Source organism: Manis pentadactyla, chromosome 12, assembly GCF_030020395.1.
Source record: "Manis pentadactyla isolate mManPen7 chromosome 12, mManPen7.hap1, whole genome shotgun sequence".
Taxonomy (NCBI): Eukaryota; Metazoa; Chordata; class Mammalia; order Pholidota; family Manidae; genus Manis; species Manis pentadactyla.
Window position 1 is genome coordinate 94,157,667 of NC_080030.1, and position 17,219 is coordinate 94,174,885.

At 34.8% G+C, this 17,219-nt stretch overlaps 1 protein-coding gene across 2 annotated transcripts in view; it reads right to left on the minus strand.

Annotated features, from left to right (window-relative positions):
• MAP3K7 (mitogen-activated protein kinase kinase kinase 7) overlaps positions 1 to 17,219 on the minus strand; it is a 75,116-nt gene that overhangs the window by 18,328 nt on the left and 39,569 nt on the right. Inside the window, exons 8-13 of one of the 2 annotated variants that reach the window (XM_036896831.2) lie at positions 16,830 to 16,960; positions 15,203 to 15,284; positions 12,802 to 12,932; positions 12,024 to 12,153; positions 9,365 to 9,445; positions 974 to 1,038 (exon numbers count right to left, since the gene is read on the minus strand). In XM_036896831.2, the coding sequence (XP_036752726.1) occupies positions 974 to 1,038; positions 9,365 to 9,445; positions 12,024 to 12,153; positions 12,802 to 12,932; positions 15,203 to 15,284; positions 16,830 to 16,960 (620 nt within the window). The remainder of the gene's footprint in view (positions 1 to 973; positions 1,039 to 9,364; positions 9,446 to 12,023; positions 12,154 to 12,801; positions 12,933 to 15,202; positions 15,285 to 16,829; positions 16,961 to 17,219) is intronic. The other variant, XM_036896832.2, reaches the window with a different exon arrangement.

A 17,219-nucleotide genomic window follows, 5' to 3' on the forward strand; every position in this document is an offset into this window, starting at 1 on the left:
AAAGAATCTCCAAAATTTAAAAGTATGGTTAAAAGTGAAATAATAATAAAACACCTTTCTAGGATGAAAAGTACTAATACATATGAACATAAGTCATTGTTTATAAATCTATAATCCTATAATTTTACATGAGTATAGGCCATAATGTATTTCATCACTACAGACGCATGCTGTACTCAAAATTTCAGCACAGCTGAAAACAAATGAATACACAAAATTAGCTCTTTAATTTAAAAAAGATATAAATTAAATATGTCAAGTTTATTAATCTAACAGAAAAAACAATGACTGAGCTGTTACTTTTATATACTAGTTAGTTAAAACTCTGTAATAGTAACAGACTAAACTACAGCACTGTCTGGATGGATCACTGACAAAGCAGCAGCGATAAAGAGGTGAGGGGAATTTAGAACTAAGAACATCCAGAAATACAAGGATGAAGGAAAACCCTAACAATGGGGATAGAAGCCTCTCTACAGTTTAACCATCTATTTAGTAAATATTTCTTAAGGATATATTAAAAATACAAATCCAGTAGTTATTTCCAATTAAAAGATGTTGGAGTCCTCCAGGTATGTCAGTGCCTTACATGATCCCGGAGGGGTGACATCTTTTTGGGGAAATGTTTATTCCCCTCATTAATAAGGAGACAACACTAATAATTGAGGATAATGATAGATAAATTGCTAAATTACAAAACTGAGTAATTCCTTATTAAAGCATATATAAAGCCACATTACATGGAGCACTACTTAATTAAACAACCTTTCACAAATTATTCTTCAAATTAAATTAATAATGGTATCTATACTTTTTTTTTCCTAAGTATTTCAGTTCAAGTGCATGAACTTCTCTATTACAATTTTTGGTGAACTCTCAAAACTAATATTGCAGAGTATATATATATTACAGTTAATTTCTGGCTTCTGCCTATTAATATTCAAAGACAGAGAATTTGAATGTAAAGTCTTACCTGACCAGGTTCTGTTCCAGTAACACTCAAGTCTTGGATGGATCTACGTCTTGGCTGTCCGTTACCTTTTAAAAAATAAAAAAGTAAAATATTGAAATTTATTCAAACAGACAGTAAGGGTATAAATGCTACAGCAAGAAACTGGAATTTGTTGCTCCTTGAATCTATACAGAATGTTTGTGGGAAAAAGAATAACTGAGTATATTGTGAAAAAAACAAAAACAAAAACCCAAAACCCAAAGCCCAAAAACAAAAAAGAGAAGAGAAAGATGTAAGGAAAGGAAGAGAAAGTTGCAGTGCTTTAACTCAAAAGCTGCTGGCCTACAGCAAAGTATGTCCTAATACAATAACCACTCCTACCACACGAATAGCTGCTGAACTCTCTTCCACCATCTTCTGTCATGTATTTAAATAGATGAATGCTTGGGGGCTGGGGCTGATGATGGCATCTATTTCAAGGTCCTTACGTTACGATTTCTTCAGCAAGACAGCTAGGAGGTTGTAAGACATGACTGACTTTAACCAGTAGCCTTGTTCATTTCAGGGCCTAAAAGGATGCTTAGGCTTAAATTTATTATACACTTACTTAATCCCATTAGTCTTTGTCAAAGCCTGGTAACTGATTATTTGTGAACAACAACTCTTAATTTTCTACTGGACATGAATGACTCATTTATTCTTAAATATATAGTTTGGTGAAACAGACTACTGTGTTACTTCTGCTTCAAGAACTTCTATGCTAATAATAATTTAAAAGTCAGTTTATGAAAGAATTCTACAAATCTAAGTCTTCAGCAAAATAGAATGAATTGAGCAATTGCTTCACTTGGCATTTTTATTTGGGAATAGGGCCGTTTGTACAGTATCTTCTAAGATGAGAGATCAGCTGTCTAAAAGGAAACACCAAAATATTATGAGTAACAGCTGACACAATACTCAAAATTCTTGAGACTCTGAAAGCTCTGTTATGTAATTTATCAACTAGTGAGCAACACTACGAACACGCACTCTAATACATTGTTGTGACCTGATTGGCAGAAAGAAATCATTCTTAAAATTTCATAATTCCATAATCCTGAGTATCTTAATTTAAATCAATAAGCAATGTAATTTAGCATCTTAATACATGTGACCCCATTATTATTTTGCACATAAACTAAAAGGACCTTACAAAAGAATAACAGTGTTTAATGCAATGTTAGTGAATATAGCACTCAAATTTATAGCCACCCTTGAAAGTGTAAGATACCATTCTTTTCCATTTCAAGCTGTTTTAGAATTCTTTGCATAATTTTAACTTAAATTTACTTTAAGCTTCACTTTATTTTAATTTCCATTACAAATTAACGTGGCACCAAATTGCACATTTAGATATCAAGCATTGGGCAAACTAAGACACCTCTGTGAAAACTTTTAACTATTCTTGTTTCCCAAGGACAAAAAGGAACCTCAACACCATGACTAATAAGCAATTTTAGGCACATTTCATTCAACATAATCATTCTAAAATTAGCTTAGATGAAACAGGCTTGTAAAGTGTCTGGAATTCTCTTTTCAGATTAGTGACATTTGTGAATCTGGGGAACCACCCAGCACATGTGTCTAAAAGTCATTACATCATCATTGCAATACAACAAAACAAACTCAAATCTAGGTGGAGGTAGAAGGAAAGGGGAGTAAAAAAGAAGAAGGGTTAAGAAGAGTTTATTTAACAAATGCCATAAAATGAGGTATCTTCAAACTACAGCATGAATCAAAGCAAGCAATATCAAGCAATGCATTCTAATTGGCATAACCACAGCAGACACCATCTGGCAAATAGTTCAGACAGACAAGGCAAAAAAGAGTTGCAATCAACAAATACTTGTTGCTCCAATAGTAAGTTTTAAGCCATAATTTGGAAATATGAATGTAAAAAAAATCAAAGTCCTATTATTATAAGTGAAAATTACTGGATGTGTTTCAGTAAATTTAGATTCTGAATTTTTTTACAACTAAATATTAATTTAGAAACTCACTTCAATTGCAATTTTTCATGGCTTTATGGTATATGTATACCTATATTACACATGGTAGTATTAATGAAAAATGTAGAAATGAGGGGCAGTATGATGTCAACAGATGCCTGATCAAGGAATCTGAAACCCACAAATGACATTCAGAGTATTTCATTCTGCAATGCATTCTGGAGCTTCCACGACTTAAGACAGAGAACAAATGAGTTTTTATATTAAGTTCTGAGTAAGGGCAATAAAAAGAATACACATACTCCTAGCCCATCCTACTCCCCATCCCACAAAAAAGAAAGGGTAGTTGGAATAGCAGCGTATAGACTAAGTCCGTTGTTTTTACAATAATGTCACAAAAACAGAATCCATCTTTCAAAAAGTTGCTCTTTTAAGTACAACTCATTTCCTGAGCTGGTGTATGAACACAGATCCTTGCAGAGACAGCTGGCTTAGGTCCTAGTCATTCTAGTGGTTGTTCTTATTGCTCTAAGTAGGCTTATAGTTTTCCTTACCTTAAATACTTTCATTTTTCTACCTTCCAAACTTCCCGAAGACTCTTTATGTAAAAATCAACACTACATTTTCCTGCATGTATCTCTTAACCAAAATGTTGGAGATTTTTTGATTCTTAAGTTTTGAATATTAAAATTGTGGAACATTGTTCAGGTGTAAAATACCTAAGATTTAAAAAAATTTGTATAGCACTATACACTGCAGTATTAAATTACTGCTTCATGGTAAACTGAGTATCCACTTAAAAATATATTTTCTCATTTAGACTGCCAAAAATTTCACACTCCTTTAATAATTTCAACAAGTTCTGGCTTATTTCTTAGAAAGGCCCTTTAGGGTGCATTTTGTTCCCCTCTCTAACCAAAGGAAAGCACTTACTATTGATGAGTTTTTCTAATAAACCAGCCTTATTAGGTTAGAGTTTTTTACGATTAAAAAGTGATCTTGGTAGACTACAATATGGTAGAAAGAGACTACATACATATTTAGTGTGGAGTTAGATGAACCTCCCTATTTACATTAGCCACCAGTATAGAATTTTTTTGAAGGTGAAGTGACTACACATGGCAGATATAGCAGAGCCACATCAGTGAAGCTCTCTCCCTGGGCCTCATAGCATCCCTAATCCAAGGTTTATAGCTGCTAATGACACTTATCTGGGCAAGGTAGGAATTTGCCAGATCTAAAAAAGCTCAATTCTTTTTATCACACTGTTTCTTCACATTGGCACTGCACTATTTTTGAGGGGTGGGGAGGGGGAAAGAGGGTGATTACATTAATAATGTATGTACTTATAGTTAAAGGAGTGTTTATAAACATTAATATCTACTGGCTCTTAAACCAAATACAGTATTAGAAAGGTTTTATTCTTGTGATGGAGAAAGCAAAACAGTGCCCAGGTGCTGAATAGCAGTTCTGCCTTAAGCTGTCCAGGACTCCACAAAGCCCACCCCACCCACCCCATCTATTTGCTAATTACCTTAGACAGTTGAAACTTCTTTAGGAGGACAACACCTAAGTATTAGAAACCTGAGGACCCATTATTTTTCTGTTAAATATGTTCAGGTCTTTGCATATTCTACTTAAATACTTTTATCATACTCATGGTAAAAAATAGAGCTAAATATCTGACCGAGATTAAAAGAGAATATTCATTAAATTTTTCTCAGTTAAGAGATCTAAATGCAGCTGAAATCCTAAGGACATCTAAAATTTATTCTCAGTTTTAAGAATATATGATACACAATACATATAAATTAAATTCAGGTTCTTCAGGGACCCGGGCAAAAATATTTTATATATTTCATTAAGATCGACTCAAAACATTTGCGTATTCACTCTTCTTTATCATACCCTTAAAGAACAGTATGTAAGACAAAAAAACCTGTTTGGTCAAGGCCTTCTGTCACCCTAAAATACTACACCTTACTATTTTAGGCTCAGAAAAACCCAAAGGCATGCTATACTAAAGCACCACTGTTCAATGAAATCAAGCATTATAGTTTAGTCTCAACTAAGAAAGAAATTCAGAACTACTAATTACAATATTATAATAGCACTAATAAAAACTTTAAATATATTCTACAAAATTTTCTAATTTAGCTGGTTTTTAAAAGACAGTTATAATAATCATAATGACCACAACAATGTCAGTATATGGAAAAATTTGCTCTTGCAAATCACATACTGGATATTTATTTCACTTTATAACAGCAATCAATCTGGTATAAACTATGTACAAATAATTTCATATTAGGGAGGAAATGCAGAAGACTAATGTTTCCATTAAATCTTTTACAGGTGGTATGTATATATGTACCTGCCAGTACTTTTTTTCAAGTGGATTTCAAAATGCATTATAATCACAGCTGATTTCCTTAAGGGCTGTCACTGCTCACACAAGGACTCCAGGGCAGGACTGCTGATCTTCCTGGATTACTGATGCCAGAGCCATGAACAAAACCTGATTTAGCTTTCTTAATTTCTCAGTGTCTTACTCTACATTCTTTTAGCTGGAAAATTTAGTTGCTCTTGTTTGAAAAGTTTTTGACATTTTACCTGTTAATCTTTGACATCTGGATTTTTAAGAAATGTAAAATTAAGGCCTTCTAACACTGGATCAAATGTTATCATCAGAATGTACTATATGGTCTCACAATTCATACCTCTCTATTTCATGTAAGTATTTGAGATGAAGATGGGTGGGCAACAGATGCTTGGATGCTAACAAAAATGAAATGTGGGGAATTCAACAGAATCCAGATAAAAGAACCAAATCAAGATACACGTTCTTATGAAAGTCTTGGGAGGAAAAAAAATAATTAAAAATTAAGTTTAGAAATAAGCAACCCAATAATCTGCTACCCATTCTCTTTTCTTCAAATAAAGTAACACAATTAAAATGTGTTGGCTGAAAGAAGAAAGGATTATGCTCTTAAATCTTCAAGTTTTAAGGAAAACATTCAGAAAAGGAAACAGGCTTTCCTAAAAGTCCATTCCAATTTATCAGCTTATAATGTTCAGTAAACAAATGGATTAGAAAACTAGGTTAAACGGTTTAGATACTGAGCAAGAAACATTTACACTTACATTTACTTTGCTTAGATAGCAGTCTGTTACTTGGTAGGACCTTCTCCACAAATGAAGAATTCACAAAATGTCATACTATTGGTAATCTGCTTCTATGTGGTAATAGGAAGCCAGAATGATCTATGGCCACTCTGTGGGCAGTGGGATGTAGAAGGGAAGAGTATCCATGCCACAGTTTACTAAAGCTTCTTTAGAGCTAGGATCAATGAATTAGAGATATAAAGAATTGTAGAGTATGATCCACAGAAAGTTCAGAGGTATTAAAGGTCCATTTTTGCATGACCCAACTGATGAATACTGTTGTTATCCATTGGGTACTTGTTCTTCATTTGAATGACTGCATAGTATATAAGAGCAGGCAAAAAACAAGATTTGGATTGGCTTACCTATGACTATATATTAGGCATTTAAATCATTATAAAGATGTATTAAACAATTCTATAGCATTAAGTGTATTTAAAATTTTTTTTAACTTGCTAAGATTTTAGAAAATGAAAGCAGCAACACTTCAGAAAGATCAATTTGTACACTGCCAGTAAGTCACATAAAAAATTTTATGATGCTTAAAGGAATGCTCTTGTTACGAGGCAGTTCATTCCAAGGAATACATTAAACTCAGTATATTGCACATGGCCCAAGGTAAGATTACTGAAACTACTTTGTACTAAAATAAAATAGACTGTATTTTAAAAGTGCTTACTGGGATCCAATGCTAATTAATGCCAGTTTGGATGTATCAAGGAGTATCTGGTAACCACAAAAGTTGAGGAAAATCGACTTTAAGAAAATAATTCTAGATGGTACTAAGGAATTTGGGGAATTAAGCATAATTTTTAATTAAATAAATACATTTATACTTTTTATAAATATATTAAGTAATAATTAAATTGGCTATAAAAAACATTTGAGATATTCCCAAAACATAGGTTATATTTTCATATTTAATTTAAAAATATAACCTACAAATTGTTTGGCTTTTATGTCCAGTTGTTTCAATTCTAGTGCTTGCGTTCTTCTATTAAAATAAAACTGACAAGGTTAATGTTTGGATATCTGGGGTTAAAAAAACCAACATGGATATTTAATAAAATGTATTACTGAATACTATTTCCATTTGAACAGCGCTGTTGCTCTAGCAGAATCGGGTCTCCTGACTCCATAAGGATCCAATGTCATAAAACAGGGTCTCCTGGCTGAAGACCTCTCTTTAATATAAGTCCTAAGAAGGAGCAGGCAAAATTATTCTATCTTCTCTGACTCAAAAAAAAAAAGAAGAGAAAATGTATGTGATTTGTTGGAGTCAGAAGATCCAAGTAGGGACACTGGCTGTGTAACTTGAAAACCACCCAAAATCATCAGATCTAAGTTCTTCATCTATAATATAGCTATAGTTTTATCTGACAACTTGGTTGCAAAACTGTTATGGTCAATTAAGAGATGTATTTTAAACTACTCTGTAGGCCACACAGGACATCTAACCACAGTTTCTCAGTTGTGGCTGTCCAATACATTGTTAGGATGTTTGGCAGGATCCTTGGCTTCTGCCCAGTATATTCCAGTAGCACCTGCCAGTTGTGACAATCAAAAACGTGTCTAGATATTGCCAAATATGCCCTGGTGGGTAAATTCACCCTGCTGAGAACTGAGACTTATTTTCTCCTCTTCTCCTCTCATTACCTTATTTGGTATTGGCAATATCGCCTACTGTGTGATGTGTGTGTGTGTGTGTGTGTGTTCTTCATGCTTACCTGAGACCTGGATTAAGATTATATCACCACTTGCCTAAATTTTCCTGATTCCCTCAAACATTTAAGGTAATCACAGCTCAGCAGTATATATGTTTAAACGTCATTTTTTAAGTCAGTATATTATTCACTTGAACAGAGTATTTTCATCATGGAGGAAAAATGATCTTAAGTGTTTTGTTAATTTTGAAAGCAGCCCACGACTCAATAAGATTATTATGTGAGAAATGGGTTAACTCTATTCTCTGAACAGCAACAATGATGTTGTAAAATAAATGATTTTGATGCTGAATAAAAATGAACTTTAATATAAAATGGTTTTATACAGATAAAATGGCCCCTAAGAATGATATAATTTGTATTTTATACATATTTATAGTTTACATAGGTTTTACATACATCCTAGTTCCTAGCCACTGGAGCTCAATAATGGCTTGTTCATTTCTTTAACAGGCACATATTTGCTATAAACACTATGTGTGAGACATTGAGCCAGATACTGCTGATACAATCAGTAATAAGTAACAAACATATGGTCACTACTCTTGGTTTTCAGTTTACCAGAGGAGTAAAGAACCACTAGGTATTCAACTATAACGCAATACTATGCTAAAAGCATAATGACAGGCAAAGTACAGGATGCTGAAGAATTCACTCAAATCATACTTATGAAGGTATCAGGGAAAAAGTGTACAATTCCTCATCAAAATGTTGGGGGAAGGGATAGAGGAAAACCTAAGCAGAGGGATAAGTAAATGATAACTTTGATAACATGTACTAAGCAATACTGATGGTCACATACACCATTAAGCTGCTATCAAAAATGGTGATTTAGATTCATCTACAAAACGATCACCATAAGAAATAAAAGCAATTTACCAGTTTGAGACACTGAAGTACCATGTGTGAGTTAGGTATAAAAATATGTGCAAGAAGTTTCTCCTGATAATACACAACAATCACAATTAACCATGATTCTTCAGCAAGATACCATGCAAAACAGCAAATCTCAGTTGGTTTTACTTTGTTTCTGTTTTCTAGGTTAAGGCAAAATGGTATTTGGCAACTCTATTTTCTTAACTTCATATTTCGCTTGCTACCAACAGAAGGAGGCCAGGAGAGAAAGCCTAGAGGGAGCCCCAGTAGTAGTAACTAAGGAAGGAGGGGAGCCAAGAACAACCAATATTTTTTAATAGTTGTTTCCTCTTTCTGTTGGCTGCAAAAAAAGTCTGGTTTCAGTTGCTCACTTAAAATATGAGAGGAAGTTGGTAAAATTTTGGGCTGCTATTCTCCCTTCTGTGAAAAGGTTTACTTTGCTTTCTATTTTACCCTCAATTTTGTAGATCTGAGGTATCCTGTCAAGACCACTTCAGTGTGGACAAATGTACAGTTTTTGATTTGTCTCTTTTATTACTGCATGCAAGGTATCTATTTTCATGCCCTAAGGAAACTGGAGCAAGAAGCATTTTGTAAGTACTAGGGAATCATTATTTTGGTTCCACAGCTAGAAGACCAACTCAGGTGGTCTATGATACCTGATGTGACGATCTCAGGGACATCCAGAATGTTGCCATATGAAGCAGTTTTACGGTGGCCCCGTTTAGGCTTGGAATAGGCTGCAAAAACACATATATACAGTATACATGCAAACAACCACAAATAGTAACACAGAAAAGTAACTACAAAAACAGAGTAATTTTGAAATAGTTATGTTAATAACACTTCATGCAGAATGGCATGCAGAACTAACTAACTTCATCCATGCTGAGAAAAAGCGTGATTAAGGAGCAAACAACTACCAATAAAGAAAGACGTTTCACGTACTGGCTTTAAGTAGCATTAAAAAAAAAAGGGGAACAGAGACAAACAAAGCTGCAAGGTAATGAGGAAGCTAAATTTCAAACATATTCACATAAGCAATCTACCTCAGTGAAACCACTGATATGCAATGGGGGCTAGGATGAAAGTGGGAGGCAAGGGAGGAGTTAAAAAGAAATGAGCTGCCATATTTAATTTAATTACATAAACACAGGAATATATATGTTTAAGTTAGGTGTTTCTTGAAGTGTTCTATAAAGTAAAATTCAGTGATTATTAAGTCACAGTATGAATGTTTATGCTTTCGCAATATTCATACATACTTCTAGTAAACTGAGTATTGTAATTTCTAAAATTTAGGGTATATTCATGCTACATGAACAGTGTTGAAAGGCTGAAAAATACGAACCTTTCAAAGTAAGACAACTCACTAAAAAATCTGAAGGGTGTAAAATTCAATGGATGTTCAGTAGCATTTGTTTTACTTTTGGCAGAAAAAGGACAGGGTAACTAAATTTGTTAGCTTTAATCTAGTGAAATATCACTTTTGTGAAGAAGAATTATAAACCAGTACCTGACTAGAAAACTGAGACTAGAAAAATATAAAAATTGTTATTGTAACATGACTTTGTATTTTAGGGTAGCAAGATCACTATTTGGCAGGTCTAACTTGAACGACATCCCGAAGTGAGAAGGTTCTCCCAAGGGTGAGGGTATGTCCCCGTGTGCACTGCTCATCTGACACTACACTGAGACACCCTCCCTCCACAGACACACTCGTGATTCACAGAGACCAGGAGGACTTGTGAGTGGTAACCTCCATTCAACTGAGGGTTTCTAAAGATCTAGCTGTGTGGCAGAGACTTCTAGCCCCCTGCTGATCTCTATGCTTCCCTTCTTTCTTAGAACCCTAACTTTACAACAGCAATGTTCACAGATAAAAGATCACTGAGCCTTCTTTTCCTTGGAGCCATGCGTAGCCATCTGACCATATTACTATGGCCAATGACATCTATGTGGAAGTTGTTAGGAGGAACTCTGGGAAAGCTCATTGAAAAAGCTTGATCATATGCCCTTTATGCCTTCCCCTAATTCTTTCCTCTTGCTGAATGGATTATGGATGTGATGATTAGAAATATACAGCCATTTTGGATCACATTTTGGAACCTTTAGGATGGAAGCCACACAACTGTGGGATTGTGGCAGAGAAAAACAGGAGCCCAATTGCCTAATCATCACAAAGTTTACTCCCATATTTCTTTATGTGTGAAACATAGAGCCTATGTGTTAAAGACACTATTATTTTGGATATTCCATGGTAACTGATTTTGATGCTAACTGATAAAATCAGTGATCATTATCAATTGAAGGAAGTATAGTATGATGGTCCTCTGGACAATTTCCATCTGAAAGGAGCTCTACACAAAATGAGAAGATTCTATTTAGAAAAAAATGAAGTGAATGAGAAAAAAGACCTTAAAAAAAACAAACAAACCTGGTTAGCTAAGTTAAAAAATATATATGCTAATACACATGGAAATATACTTATATACACATATATAGTTAAAAGACTAGAGGTAAATACACAAAAATGTTAAGTGTTTATCTTTCAGTGGAACAATCCTGGAAGATTGGTTTGTTTGTTTATATTTCCACATTTTCCACATGTCCCCTCTACCCCTGGGGGAACTGGCAAGAAAACAAGTCAGTATTACTAAAATGAAATCTGGTTAGAAAAGAGGGTTAGAAGTTCACTCAGGAAACAAAACATATTTGTTTTTGTGCTGACCAGTCCTTCTATAATTCATTACTTTAAGAACTGACAAAATGGAATTTAAATGCTAGCTTTTTCAAGACTGAATGAAATTACCATGGTCTTTTATTTTACAATAAAAAGAATTAACCACAACTTACTGAGCTATTTTTGCTACTGGAAGAAGGAGGAGTAGACAGTAAGGCCAAATTATACCTGGGTCTGGAGTATATTTTTCTTCTAATTTCATTTCAAAACACTTGTAATTATTTGAGATCAGCACAAAATTCTAGTAGAATCAACTCAAAACCTTCTAAGATTGTGGTATTGGCAAAATTTCTATTTTTCACTTACATTTTCAGCTTATATTTGAGTTGAAAGAATTTACATTTGATAAAATCTGCGATTAGGAAGGTATATTTTATGATCCAAATAATTTGGTAAGTTATACCTTACTTCTTTGGAATTTGAGATCAGTGTACAAATAACTGCTGAAAGTGTACTATAAGCCTGCTTTCTGCTTTAAATAAGTTTAAGATACAAATAAGCCCTGACATTCCCACTAGTGAAACAACTTAAAACTACCATTTTCACTCCTCTTTGGGCTTTTATTTCCTTTTTACCTGTGTTCGCAGCGATCCTGGCTTCTATTTCAGACATGTCAGCACTCAATCTCTTGCCCTCGGAGGTTGGGGGCAAGCTCTCTATGCTGCTCCCACGGGAAGCTCCCAAGCTTACACGTCCAGATTCACTCTGTTAAAATTACAGGTCAATTTGAATTACTGAAGTTCTTTAAAAATCTTGGGCAGCCTAGGAGGAAAAATTACCAACTAGGATTCTTAAGGATTCTGTTCTGTTCTGAAAGAAAAGGCAAGTTTTCAGGGAGAGGGAGTTACAAGGGTCAGGGAGAGCAAATTGCAGATACTGGCCATTTGGACAGGGCAGTCACTGGTGTCCGGAGTTAAATGCTCCAAACACTAGTTAACCTAAATGCCTTAGGCAAGATAATAAAAATCACTCCTCAAAATATTTTTAAACCAGTAGCAGAAAAAATATAATAAATCTGAGTAACATGAAACGATAGATTTAGAACAACAATGTTAACTGGACAGTACAGCCAAGGTGGTGACATTTTTAACCGTCAACCATTCAAGTTAGGGATCATCCTTGGGAGGGAGGCGCACAGTTGGCAAAGGCAGCAATCATCAGAAGGGAAAACAATTGGGTAATAAATGGTAAGCGGTTTTCATGTCTGTCTCTACTCTTACATGTATCTGTCTGCTTCAGGAAGAAGGTTCAGGATTTACATAATGGTAGATGGCAAATAATTACGTTCAGTTAGTATAATGTCATGACTACTAGCAAGGTTACCATACCATTTTACTTTTAATAACAACAAACCTGTTGCTTTGCCTGATTTTTCAACAATTTTGATTCTAAGCGCTTAATAGTATCATTTGTGGCAGGAACTTGCTCCATATTAGTATCACTTTTATTACTGGTATTTGTAGAAGCAATGTCCATGAATGAGCCTAGGAAAGCAGAGACATTTGACATTTATGATTATAGGTTGGAAATAATACACATACTTTATTTAATAATACGTAACTTTAATTCTTTTTTAAACTAGTAAGATTTGAGTAGAAAAAAATGAGAATTTCCATGCTAATGATGATACCTGAACAAATACATTTTATATGAAATTTAAGGACAGCCTAAAAAGGGAACCAAAATGCCTACACAGCCTTCTAATAGTCAAGGATGATTTTAAGGTTTCTAGCCTGAGCCAACAGAATGGAGTGGCTGTTAGTCAAGATGGGGAAGACCATGAGAAGAGTGAGTCTGAAGGGACTCTCAGGAGCTCAGTTTGGAAAATGATGAGGTTGAGTTCCTATGAGATGTCAAGCAGTTAGTTGGACACATGAGTGTGAAGTTCAGGTATGGGATGGAGCAAAGCATTAGCAAATAGAAGATACATAAAGCCATGATACTGAGTGAAATTACTAAGGAAATGGGAGTCAATGGTAAGTGAAGAGGCCAAATGACTGAGCTCTCTGACATTTTTAGGTTGAAAAGATGAGGAACAACCAGCATAGGAAACCATCAGAACAAGTGGCCAGGCTCTATGCTGAAACCCAGACTAGTATTGCATCCTGGAGACCCGCTGAAGAAAGTACAGTAGGATCGAGAGCAGTGAACTGTGTCAAATGTTACTGAGAGTCAAAAAAAGGTAAGAACCAAAAACCACTCATTTAGATTAGTAAGTGTTGGTCTTGAGAAGAGCAATTGTGGAGTAGTGGTATAATAAAAGCCTGAATGGAGTGAGCACAAGAGAGAAGCTAGAGAATGTAAATATAGACTGTATATGCTCTGGGAATGATCCCAATAGGCTAACACTGATCACAGAAGAGACAGGGAATAATTGTGGGAAGAGCAGATGGGATCTAATGCACAGCAGGCTTGCGTTTGGCTAGGAGGACAGACAGTTCAGTTATAGTAACAGAAAGCACAGTAGAGAGGCACAGATACAAGTAGGTGGGCAGATGTGCTAGGGAGCTTGTGGAAGCATTTTGTGATGACTCCAGTTTTCTCAGAGCAATAGTAATCAAGGTCAGCTGAGGGTGACGCGTGGTGAGGGGGTGAGTTTGAGGAGAGCCTGAGGTACAGAATCAAGTCATCTAGGAGAGGGAGATGGACTAAAATATAGTACAACTAAGCAGCACTAAACAGGCATTTGAAGATGGTATACGGGTCATCTCTAGTCAGTTTCAGCTGCACTGGGACACCCAAGGAGTAAGCACAATGTCAGACTCAAGGAGGCATGTGGTTTAGCAACACAAGTTTGAGACAAAGGCTAGAAAGTTGAGGATTATTCCCAAAGGAATTACAATAACTGCCTGGAATTAAGTGGAGAGAGGAAGGGAGGAAGGGCCTAAGAGGACAGAGGATCAGTGAAAAGGTGGAAGGATCAAAGGACTGAAGGTCGCAGCACGGGAACAACCGGGGAAAGGGGTTTGGGTGTAGCGGTAGAAGCAAATAATGGAATTTCAGAGAAGTTCACTTTAGACTTCAGAGCAACTCAGAAGATTTTCAGTAAAACTGGAATTTGGAAACAACTAGCAGACAGTAAACCAGCTTAAAATAAATATAAAACTTCTGAGGTGGGAACAGACCAGGAAAAATATGTCAGTACAAATAAAAATTTAAGCACAGGATAAATATATGTGTACATATACCTTTTAATTTTAGTTAATAATGAATGTTTAAACTGTCATCTGTCTTGAGAAATTCAATTTTCCTAAGCTAGAGTAGTACTGCTAGTATCTTTTTGATGACCACAAACTATGGATCTCACCACTACTTGATATTTAGAAAGCTAAGGAACTTTGAACTAAAACGCAGCTTAAGTAAGAGTCTCTGTAGACTCCTCTATGCAAAACAAAATATAGGGTGTTTATGGTGAAGAAATATACTGTTGCATATATTTACAACAATTTCTAATATTTGCTCTAGCAGTATTTGTGTAAAAACTGCTAGAATCATTTTCACAGCAATACAACATCCAATCTTTTTACACCTAACTATGCAAGAACTCCAAGACTTGGAAGCAGGTTTTCAGCAACTTTTTAATCTGGGTACCTTCACAGAGAATGAAGCACCTGGAAACTCAAAATTGCAATCAATCATATGAAATGAAATTTAAATGTAAATGAGGGCATCATTCATTGCTTCTTGATTATAATTTCGTGGGAAGAAAGACACCAAAAAATTAGGTTATTCCTCTTCCAATCTATCCATTTACCTGTACTGGTGGCAGAGTTGCTCTGTCCTTCATCTGAATACTGACAAGGGTACTGTAAAGGCTCATCAGCTCCTGGAAAGTACTACATATAAAAATGTAAATCACAACTTAAAATTTCTTTAATACAAATTAAATCCTGCAAAAATTAACTTGAAGAGTAGTACATCTGAATTCTTTCCTTGTCATGGGATTTGGATAAAACAAAGATGCCACTTCATTTTCCCTAGCATATACTGCATTTGTAGACACTTGAATCCAATACATGCCCTAAGTTTTCCATTTTACAAAGATGATGATGTGTTTACTCTTCTGAATTTTAACTGTTATCAATGCCATGGATCTACCCAAGTATCTATTTACAGAGCTTTGATAGTCTTGGAGAAAAGAGCAAATCTCTCTAGAGGAACATATGAAATACCAGAGTATCATTCCTTCTTAACTATATGGAACGTATTTATGTTCTCAGAGGTGATGTAAACCCCCCAATTGTTGAAATGATTGTTAGTGTCACAACTGAGATAGGTATGCCATAGAATAATTGTTAGAACTAATAATATCAAGGATAGATTATGGATGTCCCTTTATAAAATGGAGATTCAATATTGGTAGTATCTGCTGGACAAAAACTAGAATTTATAGGGAAAAAAGAAAGGTTTTCTTCTCAAATTAGACAAAGCACATATAAGCACAATTACAATCTGAACAATTTATACATCCCAACGTTTTAAGGTATCTGACTACAGACTAAGTTTTCTTATGACATATCTTTAGGGCCTAGGATTCAGTATTCAGCTGCTATCCAAATGATGGTAAGCTCTAGTCAGATTAGTTCAAGCTGGTTTACCCAAATTATATTCAATAGAATAAACCAACTAAATCTTTGGCCACTCAGGAAATCATGTAGTCCATATTTAAGGAGATTGAAGATTCTTCTACTGACCAAACTGTTCTAAAATTCAGGCAGTTTACAAGTACGTGAACTTTTTAAAGTCAGGCGATCACTTGCAGATTCTGTTTGTGTACCAAAACTAGAGGCCTAAAATTATTCAAATGATTCTAAAAGCATTTGATTTATAGACTAGGAAATTGATAGTTATTTAAAAAGGTTCTCCAAAACTAAAGAATTCTGTAAATCCTAGTTTTACTTTTTTAGTGGCAAATGAAAAGCTGAAAATATGTAATGAAAAACCAAAGGTAAAAAGTCACTTAAGTAAGTATGTCTGGGAATGCTGACTCTTTCTTGCCCTGCAGATGACTACTTGATGAAAATCTGTACTAAAGAATATTTAAAATCTAGTTTAGCAAGTATTAGAATAAGACACTTAAGTCCTGTAAAGGCTTTAGAGATCATCTAATTCAGTTTCTTTCATGTTACCAATGAAGAAACAGAAACAAACACATCTATCCACTCAGTTAAGCAAGAGGAAAAAGTAGGTCCAGAATGTTTTTCCAAAATAAAGTTTCCTCCTCTGATTATATGAGTAATGAATGCCCCGTCTAACACAGAAAATACAGAAAAGCATAAAGCAGAAAATAGCAATAATGTGCCTTTACTTTAAAACCCCATTAAAAATCAGTACATATCAAATTCTCCTAAACCCAAAGCCCCTCAAAAGAAGGATTATACCCGCATCAAGTGCGTCATTATTTTCACAATTTCCTCCATTGAAGGGCGCTGAGAAGGATCTTTAGACCAACAACGAGTCATCAGGCTCTCAATGGGCTTAGGTAAATTTTTGATCAGTGGTGGTCGAGTACCTATAATTGAAAATTAGAGGGGGTTGGGGAAAGAATGTATTTACCCAAACAATGGCATAAGCTTTTTATATGTATTTTCCAAAGCAGTATTTATTTTATAGATCTTGTAATTTAAGATTTCCTTTGAATAATACAAGCACATTTTTTTATTCTTTAGATTAACATATTTTCATAAAGGAGAGGCTTTCAGAGAAGACTTGAAAAGTTAGATTAAGACTTTTACATGCATTATGTGATAGCACAACTGAGAATATTTCAT